General features: G+C 39.4%; 1 protein-coding gene across 1 annotated transcript in view; it reads right to left on the reverse strand.

The window, feature by feature from the left end:
• COL25A1 (collagen type XXV alpha 1 chain) overlaps positions 1 to 15590 on the reverse strand; it is a 297126-nt gene that overhangs the window by 93505 nt on the left and 188031 nt on the right. Inside the window, exons 6-7 of the mRNA XM_064417188.1 lie at positions 10122 to 10148; positions 9934 to 9960 (exon numbers count right to left, since the gene is read on the reverse strand). Of these exons, the coding sequence (XP_064273258.1) occupies positions 9934 to 9960; positions 10122 to 10148 (54 nt within the window). The remainder of the gene's footprint in view (positions 1 to 9933; positions 9961 to 10121; positions 10149 to 15590) is intronic.

The following is a 15590-nucleotide window of genomic DNA, read 5'->3' on the forward strand; positions in this document are numbered from 1 at the left end:
GGCAAATACTTGCTCTGTTCATCACACCAGAGAGCCTGTGGATCACAAAGACTGCACCAGTCTTTACAAAAAAGGCAGAGTTACTTTTTGATGCATACATGTTCTTCAATAGCATCTTGGAGTTACATTTAGCATTTTTATTCCTGCTCTACACCTGTGAGATGAAGCTGAGACCCCGTAAGGTGATTCTGTAAAGCCAGTGGCTAAATGCAGCTTTTCCATTTCACTGGGATGAACCACAGGGTGGGTAACTGCATTGCTCAGTGACCTGAAATCTCCTCTTTAGAAACAAATAAACAGAAAACAAAACCAAAAAAGGCTAGAACTCACAACATATAAAGGGACTCACTCCTGAGACACTGATAGGACTGGAATGATACATCATTTAGGAAACAGATGTATCAAGTATTCATTTATCTTATTATGGAATATAAATTAAAGAAGTTATTAGAGAGTAATGTGTCAGAATCTTTACATCTGTGACTCATTAGCCCTGCTGTGCACATGATCCATTTCTCCTCTAGATAAAACTACAACACCCATGTAATGGAAACAAGCACAAACAAGAAATCTACATAAGAAGATAAATCTGAATAGCAAGCAATAAATGACATTTATTGAAAAAATGGAAAAACATAAAATTTTTAAACTACTTCATTTTTACTCATCAGTCTTTAGAATTACAGCACAGTAATTTTCAGTTACCTCTAAATTAGCATGTTTGCAATTTAATGTTTTAAACTCATATTAATTTTGATTTATTTAATCTTCAACATGAAGGGGAACTGAGAATTAATTAAGAAAGGTGTTTATTCAGAAATTCAGTGGTTTGTCATGAGAGATTTTCTTTCTCCTTGAGACGAAATTACTTTGGAAAGATTTGTGTAGCTGTACACAGAACCATTTACATTCAGCACTTCACAGTCCAGCCCCAGCATTCCCAAAGCTTCCCAACACCACACAGGCAAATTCAAGATTAGCTGTCACTACTGCAGTTTTCTGCCTACAACATGAACAACACATGAGAAAAGGGTCCATCCCATTCTTCCATCTGCAGCTTAGTTCTTCCAGCTTGTTCCCGAGTAGGACAAAGCTTTCCTTCCTTTGCCCAAAGTGGTCATCATCTTAGACCCAGCAGTCAGACACATGCAATGCCAGTTTGGACCTGGATCATCTACCCACGAGTAACACGTATCTTTGGAGAGAGCCAGAAACATGGGAATGCCAAATGGAACCCAGCAAGACACTACAATAGGTCCATAGTTTTTGCATGTGTGGGAGGCTTTAGAAGGCATTGCACCCTCTGGCATCCATGAAAGCTAATGCTGGCACACAATGAGCTTCTAAAAAGGCATAAAAAGAGCTATCCTTCCCACAAAAAGAGTTCTCTTCCTTTCCTGTCACTCTGCTATAAATATAGCCACAAATATCCCCTGGATCTGTTTTATTTTTTTCCCTATCGAAAGCTGTTCTGAACGACGGATTCAAAGTTACTCAATTTTCTCTTTATTTGGTTTGATTCTTGAACTGCACATAGGAAGGGTTCTTGTTCTACACCCTGGGAGGCCCTAACAGAATACAAAACACTACAGTCATCAACAGCGACCACTGGTCTACTAAATTCCTCTGCTGACAGCTACTCAAGCTCACCCTGAAATGCTAGCTGGTTACAATTTCTAAATTAGCACAGTTGCTGCATGCCTCACTGTCATTTTTGCCCAAATGCCAAGCAAAATATGATGCCTGATGGAGGCCAACAGCCATGGAACAACATTACCCACCTGAAAGTGTAGGTAAAGCCTATTTGCCCCATACAATGGCTATTGAGAAAACCAAGGGATGCCAGAACATCGTAACATTCCCCCATCTGATTTTTTTACATAGATGAAATAGTTCTGCTGTTACATTCATCACAGCCTTGAAGGATGTAATTCTCACTAGCTATCCTAGATTTTTCACAGTACTCTAAGCTTTGTCCATTGGTCCACACGAGGTCGATATTGCAAGGTCATCATAACCTTGTCAGAGGCAAGTATGATAACATTAGGCAGCGGTGTTACTGGTTTTACACTGTGCTCCACACACTCCAGTTTGACTACTGCATTTGCTCAGTATAGTAAATGTCACAGCCCTCTCTAGGATTTTCCTTCTGACCTGCCAATAAACCCAAGCTGCACAAGCTTGCATGTTCCTGTGAAGACATGGTAAATGAGACAGGAATTACCACCTGCTGTTCTCTTGCACTTCCTAAGGTTACAGCCAGCTGCTGCTATTTCACATCAAATCACACAGGCTTCAGGCCGGAGTGATCCTGACACTCTTTATGGCTGCTCTGCCTCTCTCCAACACCACCTCCAGTACTAATTAATCCCTCAGACTGAGCACCAGTCCTGTGGCTAATTATTGTACCTGCCCTGGGGAATACAGTGTTTGGTATCACCCTGTACAGTGCCACAGACTCTCACAGCAGGAGCTCTCTTATATAATCCCTTTTATCATAACTGCTGCTTTCTCCAGCAGCAAATCTGCTAACAAAAACAGTACACCACAACAAGACAAGAATGCAGAAATTTCTTTTCACTTAGGTGAAAAGAGTTCTGATTTGAATACATTATATAATGATCCAGACATTGAAAAAAATAGTAAAAATGCAGTGTTTAAGATCTAGCATAAACAGATCACTGTAAAAACATTATTTCCTATAACGACCTCTGTGAAATCTACCTGACACTGCATTCAAACTGAATAAAACTGGATAAAACCAACACTTCTCTACTTTTGTCCTATTATTAGGTGAATTTTCAGTGAGGCAAAATGTCTTTTCTAAACAACTCCTTTAAGTATTCTGATAAGTGATCACACATCTGACCTCCATAAAACATCCTTCCTGAAGGCAAACCTGCTACTCTCAGTGAAAGTGGTGGTAGGCATCCAGTTAACTGCAAGATGGGCTGGCCCGTAACCAAGTTGGTTCTCAAAACAAAAATCTTCTCTCCTGGCTTTATTTTTTCACCTGCTGCAGTTATGTGATGCAGGCAAGTGGTACGAGTTTTTTCTCTCATGTTTATTAGGACTGGATTAATTTTTTAAGAGCTATTTTCAATCAAATTTGTCTAATTCAAATGTTCGGTGCTGCAACACTTCTGCGTGACAGCTGTAGTTTGAGATATAACAACTACATGATGTATTTTCAGCCACAGGACAGGGCTGTAGAAAAAGGAACAGGATGTACAGAGACTTCCTTCCTCACCATTCCTCTGGCATTACTAAAAAGGGGCAAGATGCAAACCAACTGGTGGAGAGCGAAGACAGGCACTGCCTGGCTCTTAAGACAGGAATGACAACATCCTCCTCTCGGGAGCAGGTATGTGGCACTTTCTCTGGAGTGTCACAGCTGTTCTGCATTCCCCAAGGGAACCTCAGGAGCTGAACATCAAAGGCATAGCTTGGCCCTAGAGAGTCATTCACAGCCAAAAGGGCACTCCTGTGAACTCTGTCTCTCAAGTCTGAGTGTCCCAATGCTTTAGACAAAGTTGGCAGCCAGCACCATCTGAGATCTTTCCTAACCTCTCCTAGTTACAGAGCTAAGTTACCTTGCCCCAATTTGCTACCCTAGTTTCTCCTTAATGGAAAACAGGGGAGTCACAACAGCCCAATGCCAGTGAAGTGCAGATAATTAATCCCAGGAATGGAGTAGGTAAATACCCCTGTTGCCTTCTGGCAGATAAGGAAACAAAGTCTTAGGAATTAAATTAACTGCTCACAGACAAATTGGCGTTAAACCAGATGTCCAGTGGTTTTCTCAATGATTCTGCTTCAGTGAAAGTTGTGGTAACAGAAGGAATCACTAATGCTTTTTTAATGTTCTTATTGCAGCCCACTAAAAGTGCAGTTTGAAACAGTAGCTAGATATAGCTTATATAACTTGACCTACAATTTGATTTGAACTGGTCAATTAACAACAGAAGAAACAACCATGAGTGTAACCACACTGCTAAAATATGAAATTAAAGCAGCACTCTGTGTCTGCTATATGTTTGATGTAACATACAATAAAACAGAAAATATGCTTTTAGACATACGAATCATCAAGAGCAGAAAAAATTCATAGCACTAAATGGAACTTAAATTATGCAAAATTGTATTTCATTAACATAATGCCTTCACTCTAATACTATATATTTTCACTTTGACAAGAGTGGAATGAGAATCAAAATTACCAGCACGAAACATTTGGGAACAAATCTTCCTGTAATGCAACTGATTTACCTACATTCATTACAGTTAGCAACGTCAACCTGACCTCGCTCCAAAAATCTGAGTTTTGCTTTTGGGGAAGGCAAGAAATCAGATTAGTTTATATGCTTCTATTTACTGTATGAAGCAAACCTCTTCCTTTGTTTAAAAAAAAACCCAAACAACAACAAACAAACCAAAACCAAAATCCCCCATATAGTACAAAATAGAATGACTTTAAAGGGGGTGAAAAATTAATGGTCATGATTTAATCATCATTCAGTAACTAGTATTTTCTAATTTGTGATTGAGGTGCTGATTCTAAGGACATGAATACAGGTTTTCCATGCATTGTCACCAGGAGCAGGAAAAGGCTCAAAATACTTATTATATATTTCCTATAATAATGCACATATATTAAAAGAAGGCTTTTTAAAATTTTCATTTTAAAATATCAGGTCAAAATTTACTGCTTGCACACTTTTAATTTCCCTCTAATATGGCATAGTTTATGAAAGTTGTGTCTATAATAGAACAAGTGAAGCAATACTTCAATTTTTAAAAAGAGCTTATATTTATACATAGACACACACTTGTATTTAGTTATTTCAATAAATAGACTGCTTCCAGGACTACTTTTGTTAATATTAGGTAATTTCGAAATAGTCTGTCAGCATAGAAGAGCAGAACTTGCAAAGTAATGATTTCTCTCTACCAGGCAGCAAATAAGTATCAAATATATTAAAAGTAAACAGGGGAAGGGGTTAACTAGAAAAGAACATTATATCTCTATCTGAACCTAACTGTTTTAACAGGACTCAAGGAATGTTTTTAATCTTCAAGTCAATAAAGGTTAACAAAATAAAATAAGTTCCTGAGTTCCTGTCTTTTCTACAACTTCATCTTGCCCGCTTAAGATATTTTAGAGATATTATAAGTTCTGTGCCAACCCCAGCCAACAGAAAAATTTATTTAAACATACCAAAAGTAGAAAATTATTTTATAGAATAAGTATGGCTTCTGGGTGGTATCTCATTTCACCAAGACCAAAACCAATATAAAACCAGCTTCTGGCTAATGATTTCCAGCCCTGATAAGAAAGAAATCTCTCATGTATCTGAGATAAAGGACAGAAGATATTTATTATGTCATTTACAGATGGCTGAGAAAAGACTAAGAATCATAGAGTCACTAAAGTTGGAAAATACCTCCAAGATCATCAAGTCCAACTTCCAGCTGAACACCACCCTCATCCACTAGGCAGTCACCAGGTCATGAAAGAATATCAGGCTGGCCAAGCAGGACCTGCTTTTCCTGAATCCATGCTGGCCGGGCCTCATCCCCTGGATGTCCTGTACCTGCTGCATGATCCTGTTCAACGTGATCTGTTCTATAACTTTTCCTGGCACTGAGGTCAGGCCAACAAAACCAGAGTTCTCCAGATCCTCCTTCTGACCATTCTTGTAGCTGGGTGTCACCTGGTCAACCTCCAGTCATCTGGGACCCCCACAGTTAGCCAGGACTGATGATAAATGATGGAGAGTGGCCTGGCCAGCTCTTCCACCAGCTCCCCCAGTACCTTCATGTGAACCCCATCTGGCCCCAGAGATGTGTGAGTTTCTAAGTGGCACAGAAGGAATAACTACTTCCTCTCGGATTGCAGGGGGTCTCTTCAGATCCCTATCCCTGTCAACCAGATCAGGGGGCTGGCTGCCCTTGGGACAACCAGTCTTTCTGTTGAAGACTGAGGCAAAGAAGGCATTAAGTATCTCAGGCTTTTCCTCATCCGTGATTACAACACTCCCCTCCATATCCAATAAGACATTCCATACTAGCTGTTCGCATCCCAAACATTCACCTCTGAAGACCTATTTCCATTATCAAGGTGCAGTCTCTACTTGGACAATATATCCTTTGAAATCCTACCATCATGAAATTTTCAAAGGCTTTTTTTTTAATTGGACTAGAGCTGAACAACTGGAACTGAGCAGCCTGATATCACCACTTATTCTAACAGTCCACAGGCTAAACTCCATCATTTTTAATTTTCTCATGGTTCAGTACAGTAAAGCAAATCTCCATGGACATTTCATGAAGCCATGCCCTCTGCAAAAAAGAACATCCAAAAGATATACTAACATTACCATTTCTTACACTGGTATCAAGGAAAGCTAGTTCTGCATTTGACCTAAATGTTTAGTCAACCAGAATTTTAGAGTAATTAGAGATCTCATACAAAAATACATAAAGAGATAAAAAATTCTTTCCAAATAAGATCAGGACTCACCATCACTACCTTATTGGTTGTCTCATGTGATTAAAAGCTGTATTAACTTGCTGCTCAAACTCACACTCAGGGTATGAATTTCTATACCACTCACACTACTAGAATGTGTTTTGGCTCATATTTTCTACACAATTCGGACATTGGCAGATCAAGCCAATGGCATTATGAACTAGAACCCTTATGCCAACTCTGCTCAGTGAAGGAGACTGATCCACAGACTGCTTCTGAACACTTAAGAAAACTCCCCAGATTCTTTAAAAAAAAGAAAACCAGCAACAGAAAAATCCCCACAAAAACCCAGCCACATTATTCTAAAAATACAAGTGCCTGACCTCTGGCTGGTATTTGCACGGCTGAGCTCTCAGTGTATGACTCTATTGAAGGTATTTTCAAGAAAACCTGAACTTCAAAGCAGTTCAGTATATATTCTACATGTCCAATGACTGCGAACATTTTGAGATAACTGATTACTATTTTTATGGTTTGGAAATTATTTCAGAAAGAACAATCCCTCAAAAATCTCATGGTGAAAAAACCTGGGTGTAAGAGAAAACAACAATATCTTTTCCTCTTGCAAAATGTTTTTACAAGTATCTTTCTATTTTCTTATCCGCAGATTTGTGGAAGTTTAAGGTCTCATCTTGACTTGGACAGTCGCTACATTTTATTTCTTTCACAAAAATTCCAGAAGGAAAGAAAGCAGCTTTTCTAAAGAAAAAAGGGTCATTTTGAAATTTCAGTCATAGCTTGGAACACTTAACAGGTTCTGCTAAGTTAAACGCTTGTTTCAAGCCATCATGTAAAAATATAAACCCAAAGAAACTTCAGGCTCCTTATCTGTAAAAGATGAATTAGCATTAAAACGTTCACTGCTCTTAGATATTATATCCAATCTGTCTGCAAACTTGTCAAATCCAAGTGTTAATGTCATGCCCCAGTTACTTTCAGGTATAATATTTCTCAAAAATAATATTGTATGCCACTACCTCCAAACCCATTTATTTTACACACACAGTGATGGAAAACTATGTGCAAAGGTAACCAACCAGGACTAAATGGGTTTAGTTTCATTTGGTGCATGAGTGGGTCACACATAAAAATTCTGTTAATTATATTGTAAATCCCCTGGCACAGCAGGTTGAGCAGACTCACCCTGAAGGCAGTTATCAGAAGAGATAAACTGCTGTACCATGAACCATAAAATGGTCAGAGTCTTCATGGTACTTATTCCTTGTGAAATATGGAGGAGAAAAAAGGAGAAGAGGCTGTAGAACACATTCAGAATAGATTAAGGGAAAACCAACAACACTGGGCAAATTTCCCAAGTTTGACCCATATACTTAAAAAGGAGGTATGTTACTACAACCTGCATGACTAAAGAGTTGGTAAAGTTGCAGCTTGTCCAGAAGATGCTAATCACCACCTCTTCCTCTCCACTGCTGACCTTATTGAATTCCTTTTCTGTAATCAGATACAGAATTCAGTCTCAAGTGCCAGCTGTTGATGCAGATAGAACTTCGTGATGTCCTTATACAAGAATTCCTCAGGTTAGATATTTTCCGCTTTTTATCTGCACTTGATTTACCAAACCCACAAACAGTCATAACCATGATTTGTATGGCTCAGTGAGGACTCTACTGCCTTCCTGTATACGGAGTATGTCTTGGCAAAGCAGGACTCAACAATCTCTGCGTAGCAGAGGTCCCACTGCAGTAACACTGCCAAACCTGCATCTTCTTCTTGGGCATTGCCAACACTTCCAGACCAGGAACTGAAAGCCACATATGCTTTACTACTTAATAGTTTACATCTACATCTCTTCAAAATTTTGCCAAGATTTCTGCATCAGCATTCCCTTGTGTTGATACCACTTCATTTGTTCTCCAGTATTCAGACCTCTGGGGCTTTCCCTGGAAACTTCTCTGACAGTCATAATTCCAGATTCTTATCCTCAGCTATGTAATGGTCTTCACAACACTGCCCTTCCATATTTGTTATTGCATCCCTCTCTGATACTGCCATCAAATTTGCTCTCCTGCTCTCTCCTGTGAATGTGAATGTAAGAACATGCATTATTCTGCATGTAAGGCCACTTAGTGCACTCGATTCTCTCTTATGCCACCTTAATGGAGCATTCTCTCCTAAGCCACAGGCACTGCCCTGCTCTCCTCCCCTGCATCTCTCTCTCCTCACATTCCCTGCGAAGCTCTGTAGCACAGAGCTAGACAAAATACACAGCCCAGTATGGCCTCTCAGAGAGACACTAAATTTGCTTAGAAGTTAAAAGGAAATTTTCACATCATTCAGAACCTTTAGTTTGTGTATTAGTTATCTACAAAAAAGCATGTTGCACTCGTTGTTACCCTCTACTTTATTTTTTATTTATTTAAGTAGTTTTCCAACTCCTACTGAGTTTCAACTGAAAAAAATATTTAAAGCTCTTCACTCTCAGGCTGGTGACTTTATGATGTGCAGCCCTAGCACCAAGCATAACAGGGCACCCTGGCAGTTAACAGAACATCAAAATCAGCTGTAAAAGCATGTTGTGACTTTAGATAATCTTATTGGCTGAAAAAAAAAGTAAAATCCAATTAAATCAAATTATATGAAACAGAACAGTAGAATGAAATAAAGCTGCAAATTCAAAATATTTAACATATTTAACAGAAGAAAATAATCCATGGAATATACTGTTATGGGAAAAATTAAAAACATGTAACCAAAGAGAGTTACTAGATCATCTGAACAATGTAACCAAGCGTTTTCTAATGAAGCACAGATGTAAAGAGTGAACTAGCACAGCGAATCCATTCGAACTTACACTCCTGTATTCCTCTACTTCTCTGTTAAAATAAACATGACATTTAGAAATTAAAAGAATCTTCTCATTTCCTCAATAAAACCATGTTCTAACTGTCTGGATTGTAACGACAAGGTGATAATATTGTTATTATTAAAAACGTTAAGTGCATATATGTCAGGAAAAAAGCTAATACATGCATACATTATATTTGTTTATAATTCGCTAAATATTAGCTACATTTTACGTGAAATCCAGAAGTATATTTATTAGAAAGCCACTGGCCCTCTGCATTGTGGAAGCCCATGCATGGCATGAACACTGCTGGGGAAAAGGAATGGTTTGGTTAGGAAAGCCAGCTTTAAACAGCAGAGCAAAATCACTGTGGAACCTGCTTCCGCCCACAATGGAAACTTTACACTTTGGGATCACTCAAATCTTCCCAGACACTTCCTGCTCACGTTACTGTCCTGCAGACACTTCAACATGCAGGGTAAATGCAGCTAATAAGCATAATTAGCTCAGACAGTGTATTTTAATTTAGTTTTGCACTAAAGACTAATTGCCTACTCAGCGAAGGGGAAGTGGAACATTTTTTTAAGATGCTTACCCGAGGGCCCTGATCACCTTGATCTCCCTGCAAAGTGGAAAGATGAGATGATAGGTTTAACACAGCATCTGTGTGCTACCCAGCTCTCTTACATAATCTAACATTTCACTGCATCAATACAGTCTCTTGAGTTCATGCTGGGAAGGCTTTCCAGTCACCTTGTAAGAATCTCCAGAACATCAACTCACCTTCTCGCCTTTTGGACCAGGAGGACCCTGAAAGAAACAGAGGCAAAGATTATTGACTGATGCTGATGAAGTACTGGGACACAGAAAGAAACAGGTCTGTGTCAATCTGCAATCTCTTCCCAACAATATATTTCCTTATAATTTTTAACTTCAAATGCCAGTGCTATTCCAGAGATGGTTTCATCACTGTAATAATAATAGGAACTGCACACTATTTCTTGAATAGTTTGCTAATGTGTGTTGAATCAGTCTACTTAGACAAGCAAAACTATGCCTGAAATGGCAATATAGCTACAGATTTCATTTAGGGACAATAGTTTATCTCCTATCAGATTAAAAAAAAAAAAGTTTTCTTAGACTGTAAAAATTCTTTGCAAGTGCACTTAATAAATTCAAATACATATAAATCTGTCATGTATTTTGGCACCCTCCTTGTATTAGATTGCCAAAGAAAAACAGATTTGAAATTCTAAAAGTAGGGTTTTCATTCCTTTCTTTGGCAATACTGATGTTTAGTCTCAAGCAGAGCGTTTAGGCAAAATGAGCACTTTGTACAACATGATTTTGTAGGAGTATTACTTTTTGTTACTTACCACACAACAAACAGTAAGGTGACAGAATCACAAATAGGAAGTCCTTTCCTATTCCATTTTTATTGAGCACTTTCCAGAAAGCTAGCAGCAGGTTTCTAAACCAGCAGTTTTTCAGGTTAGTATCTTGTGAATAAAATGCTATCAGTCTGCAAAAAACTGTCTGCTTACACAGTGCAGACTCTACCTCCAGCTTTCTGAAAGATATGCAGGTGTTTCATTACAAAGAAGGACCTGAGATACATATGAAAGCAGCTGTAAACAGAGAAGGAGCCATTCAAGCCAGCATAGTTAACTGTGATAACACAAAGAGAGTCTGTGGCAGTGTGTGTGTGTGTTTGTGAGGGTTTATGCAGAACAAGAAAAGATTGTCACTAACAACACCGGTAAAAAATTCATGTGGTTCATATAAATGCAATGGAATTGAGGTCAGTCTGCTGTGTATTAAAGATGTGATCAACCACAGGCAAGCCTTTGAGAATCCCTGTTGTAGCCAATTTTCTTCTTAGTTTTAAGGGCTTTTGATGCATGCCAGAGGAGAGCATCTGCTGCTGAATCAAAGGAATTGAAGCATATGCCTCTCCTTCCATGGCCTGCCATTTCTTCTGTCTGCTGCATAGGACACAGAACCAAGTCTGCCTCCTGATGTCCCCATGCCTCCTTCAGGAAGGACGGTGCTCACTGCCAGCTGAGTGGAAACTCTCTGCTCAATTAACTATGACCCCGGCCCACTTTGCATTGCCCTGCAAACACTTGGCCTCTTTAAAAACAAGTTAAACACAATAATTTAATTAATAGATACAACCTGGCTGCACCTTTAAGGTCTCTCCATATGTTTTTTTACTGCTTTAGGCCCTACTGTCCTTTCCCAGTTCACATAAATATATACTGAAAACTAAGTGCAGCACTGTCAACTTTTAGCTACAGTGTCCACATACATGTACTGTGACACGACATTGCAGTAGAGCAGGTCTGCTTTAAAGCTTACACATACATGCCACTGAGCTTGTGAATTTGTGAACTCATATCATCAGTAACACAGTAATTGCAAGATGAGAAGAACTAAAATCAGTAGGTGCAGGCTGTTGCTCTCTTCTCCAGAGTGAATGCGAAGCACAAGCCAAGGGTTGTGCTCACGTGCTCCACCTCCTTGAATCACCAAGCCATTACTGGCTCTGAATATCTCACTGGCTGCAAAGTGCAAATAGCATGACCCCTATCTGCTACAGTCAGAATCTTATTTCTCAGGCCTTAGGCATGAAATTATAAGGTAACGTGACACGACTGAGACTGTAAACAGATGTTGTCTTGTGGGAGCTCTTGCTGCCTTCATTTACATGTTCAGTGCCCTTCTTACACCCAAGAGTGGCCCTGCTTCTGATGGGTTTTGGCTCATAACTTTCCCTGAAGCTTGCCACAGCTCTGCCTGTTGGTAGAAACTACAACAGGAGAGATCACATCAGCTGCCTGAGGGGCTCAGCCAGCAGATCTGCAGGGCTACTGCACTGTCTCCCTGGCACCACTGCTGGCAATTATGTTCAGCCATCACCAGTGCACAGGTGGCCCCATCCTCTACCCTGCATATTTTCCTCGGCTAATAGTTCTCTGAAAGTACAACCTATACCCAAACATGCTTTTTAATAAGACTGAATCATATATCTTTGTTTTCCTCTCCTTCTTCTGTGCAGGATTTTCTGAAAACTGTCTGTGCACATCATAATCAGATTTTGCTTTGTTTTTTATTGCTTGGTGTTTTCTCTCCCTGAGTGGCACACATGGTCATCTCTAACAAGTCACCCTTCCAGCACACAAATATTTCATCGAAGGGTTCATAAACATCTGACAATTTTATTGTACCAGGGGTGAAAAACAGCTTTTCAAAAGCATACAAAAACACTTCTGGTGTGAACACTCTCACAAGTCTCTTCTCTTGTATTTGCAATGCTTTTGCTTTCTGCAAGAGTCTTGAAAAACAAACAAACAAATGCAAATAAAAATGGGTTTTTTGGATGCAAGAGAAGAGAACCAGCGGGGTTTCATCAAAATAAAAATTAATGGAATACTTTCATGGTTTGTTCACCCATCTCTGGCTTTTTCCCAATGTTTCAATTGTCCTCTATTGTTTTTGCAACTTTAAACAGAAAATTCTTATCCTCAGCCTTTGACATCTTCTTTCCATTTGTGCTGAGAAATTCTCCCAAGGTTTTTTACTGCAGAGTTTATTAGTGTGTGTACACTGAGTGGAGGCAGGGAGGAAAAAAATCTGAGGGAAAGTTGGATTTGTGGGGGTGGGGTGTGATTAGGAGACAGATTTGTTTAAAGGAGGGCAAGGTTTCTTCTGTTTAAGGGTACAGACACAAAGCACAGAGTGAGTAAAATAACACTAGTTTTGTAGGCCACAGCATGGACTTGCTGCTTTTTTTCCCAGGGAGACTTCTGTGCTTTCGTTTATGAGATGGCAGAGATCAAGCCACGAGCTGCCGAACAAATGTGAAAGCATTTTGTGTAAGTTATATGAAACGTCTGAGGTCAGAGCATTTCTGAAATAACTTCACAGTGTTTTCACTGGAAACAGAGGCTCTTTTCTCAAAGTGTAATTATCTACTCCAGACTACTATACATTTTGAAGGAGAGTTTATAGCCTGTTTCACATAAGCAAGGCCTTGTAAATCTCAAACACATGCAAAATCTGCATTCATAATTAGGCAAAAAATACTACTGTTTTTAAAACAAGGTCTCCTACAGCAGACTGAAAGGCCTCCAGGCACCTGCCAGCTAAGAACAGAGCTGAAATCAGGGTCAAATCCAAAAACCAGCCATATTCAGGATTGCTCACAGGTGACCCCCTCCTGCCTTTTTTTTTTTTTTGTATCAAAATCCCATTTCCATACTCTGATGAAATTTTACATTATTATAAATATATGTACAGGAATAGAAAGGCAAGAGAACGCAATACTAGAAAACAGGAGACTGATCCTTGCAGTCTTCATCAAGCAACGTTCCCTTATAATTAACTGAGTGTGATCAGCATGATTCTTTCCACACAGATGAAATTTTGTAATTCATTCCCTGAAAGATGCTAATTTTGAATTCCACCCTTGAGGCCATTGCCACCTATATAGTTTTGCAAAAGTTACATCCAGAGACCTCTTAAAAAGCCATTAGTTGACTCATATTGGTTTTACAAACATTCATAATTACCAAAATTCTCTTACAGATATATTCTCTCCACATACCTATTGCTACCAATCTGTCTTTAGCCATAATACAGGAAGTTCTGCTGCAACTCACCCAAAAGGCTCCAAGAATTGATGGGACAGCAGAACTGAAAACAGTAAGGGATTCTTAGTACAGAGTACAAAGCGATGTTGAAGGTTCTGTAAAAAGCTCTGTAGTCAGTGGAGAGGAGTGCAGATTTTTCCTGACTGTTAAGATAGCCTATATGATGCCTCTGTAAAAAGGACCAGCCAGTCCCCAGCACCAGCTGGTGAGAACCAACCAACCAACCAACCAACCAAATCAGCTGGACTGTGACAGAACCAGGTCCCACTGGGATCATCCACCCTCACAGCTCCTAAGGAACACGACACGCCAAACTTGACAGCTCCCATCAGAGCTACCACAGAAGACACAGGTGATAACAACCTTTCAGACACAGTCACTGCTTTCCTACATTCCCACCACAGCAGCCACAGGCTAAGGCAAGCTGGCAGCTGGAATGTAGTTAGCAAGGTTCAGCCTTCATGTTCATTTGGGATCGAGGGGTGTGCAGTGCAGTCATCCCTCCCAGCACCCACAGTGTGACTGGCAGCCTAAGGCAACAGCAGCCTTGCAGAAACCAACAGAAAAGTGAACCACTGACTCCAACGTCACCCAGACAAATCCAAAAAGGGAATCAATTTCCCAGCTTAGTTTAACCATGTTTTCACAAGTAAACAGCATGCCATACATTGGCTAAGTTAATTCAATATTGCAGATTACTTTAAGGGTAAAAGGCAGCTTTAGCACATAACAACAAAATAATCAGATACAAAAGTTGAACTTTCTTTCTTTGAAACTTGACTCATGACTTCGATAAACTACAAGAATCTGACCGGAACAATAGTTCCCAGCCTGTCCTGTAATTGCTGCAAAATATTAGGATCAGATATGCTGAATCACAGGAGGTCACACAGAGCATTATGAAACACTGCTGTGTTTCATAACTATTCCAAAGTTCCTACACTCATTTCAGTCTTGTGTCCACCATGCAAACCCTGAACTACTGAGACACTGTGGTTTTGGCATCTGCTGACCTTGGCCATGTTTTCAGCCAGTGTTTACATATGCTAGTTTACAAGGCCAACATTTCACCTTGCAACAATTTTACAAGTACTCGGAAAAATGAGAAGAACTGTTCACTGAATCCGAACAGTTTCTACTGATGAAGTGCCTTCCTTTTTACATGTTTTATTCTCCTCCTGTAACATGACTGACTTATGGTGAAAACTTCAACCAACCACTTCTCAAAAGACTCTTAATAACATCTCATTTTCTTCCCTTATATTCTGAAGTTTTTGTTAAAAATCCTAAAGGCAGAGAAAAAGAAACCTGAATTTTTGACACAATAAGGGTGACTGCCTTAAACAACATTATGTAAATGATTTAAGCTGAGAAACATAAAACTGATTTATATAGCAATCTAGATAAACAGCTCCATTAACATTCACAACAAGCAAATTATAAATGACTCCTGCTGTAAATTCATACAAATGCATTCAAAAGTCAGTGATTTATAGCCATATATAAATCAGACAAGTTTATAAACTACAGGCAGGAGAACACAGTCCACCCAAAATGCATCAAGAAACCATTTAGACATTCATTTAGACATTCATTT

The sequence above is a fragment of the Passer domesticus genome, chromosome 4, assembly GCF_036417665.1.
Source record: "Passer domesticus isolate bPasDom1 chromosome 4, bPasDom1.hap1, whole genome shotgun sequence".
Taxonomy (NCBI): Eukaryota; Metazoa; Chordata; class Aves; order Passeriformes; family Passeridae; genus Passer; species Passer domesticus.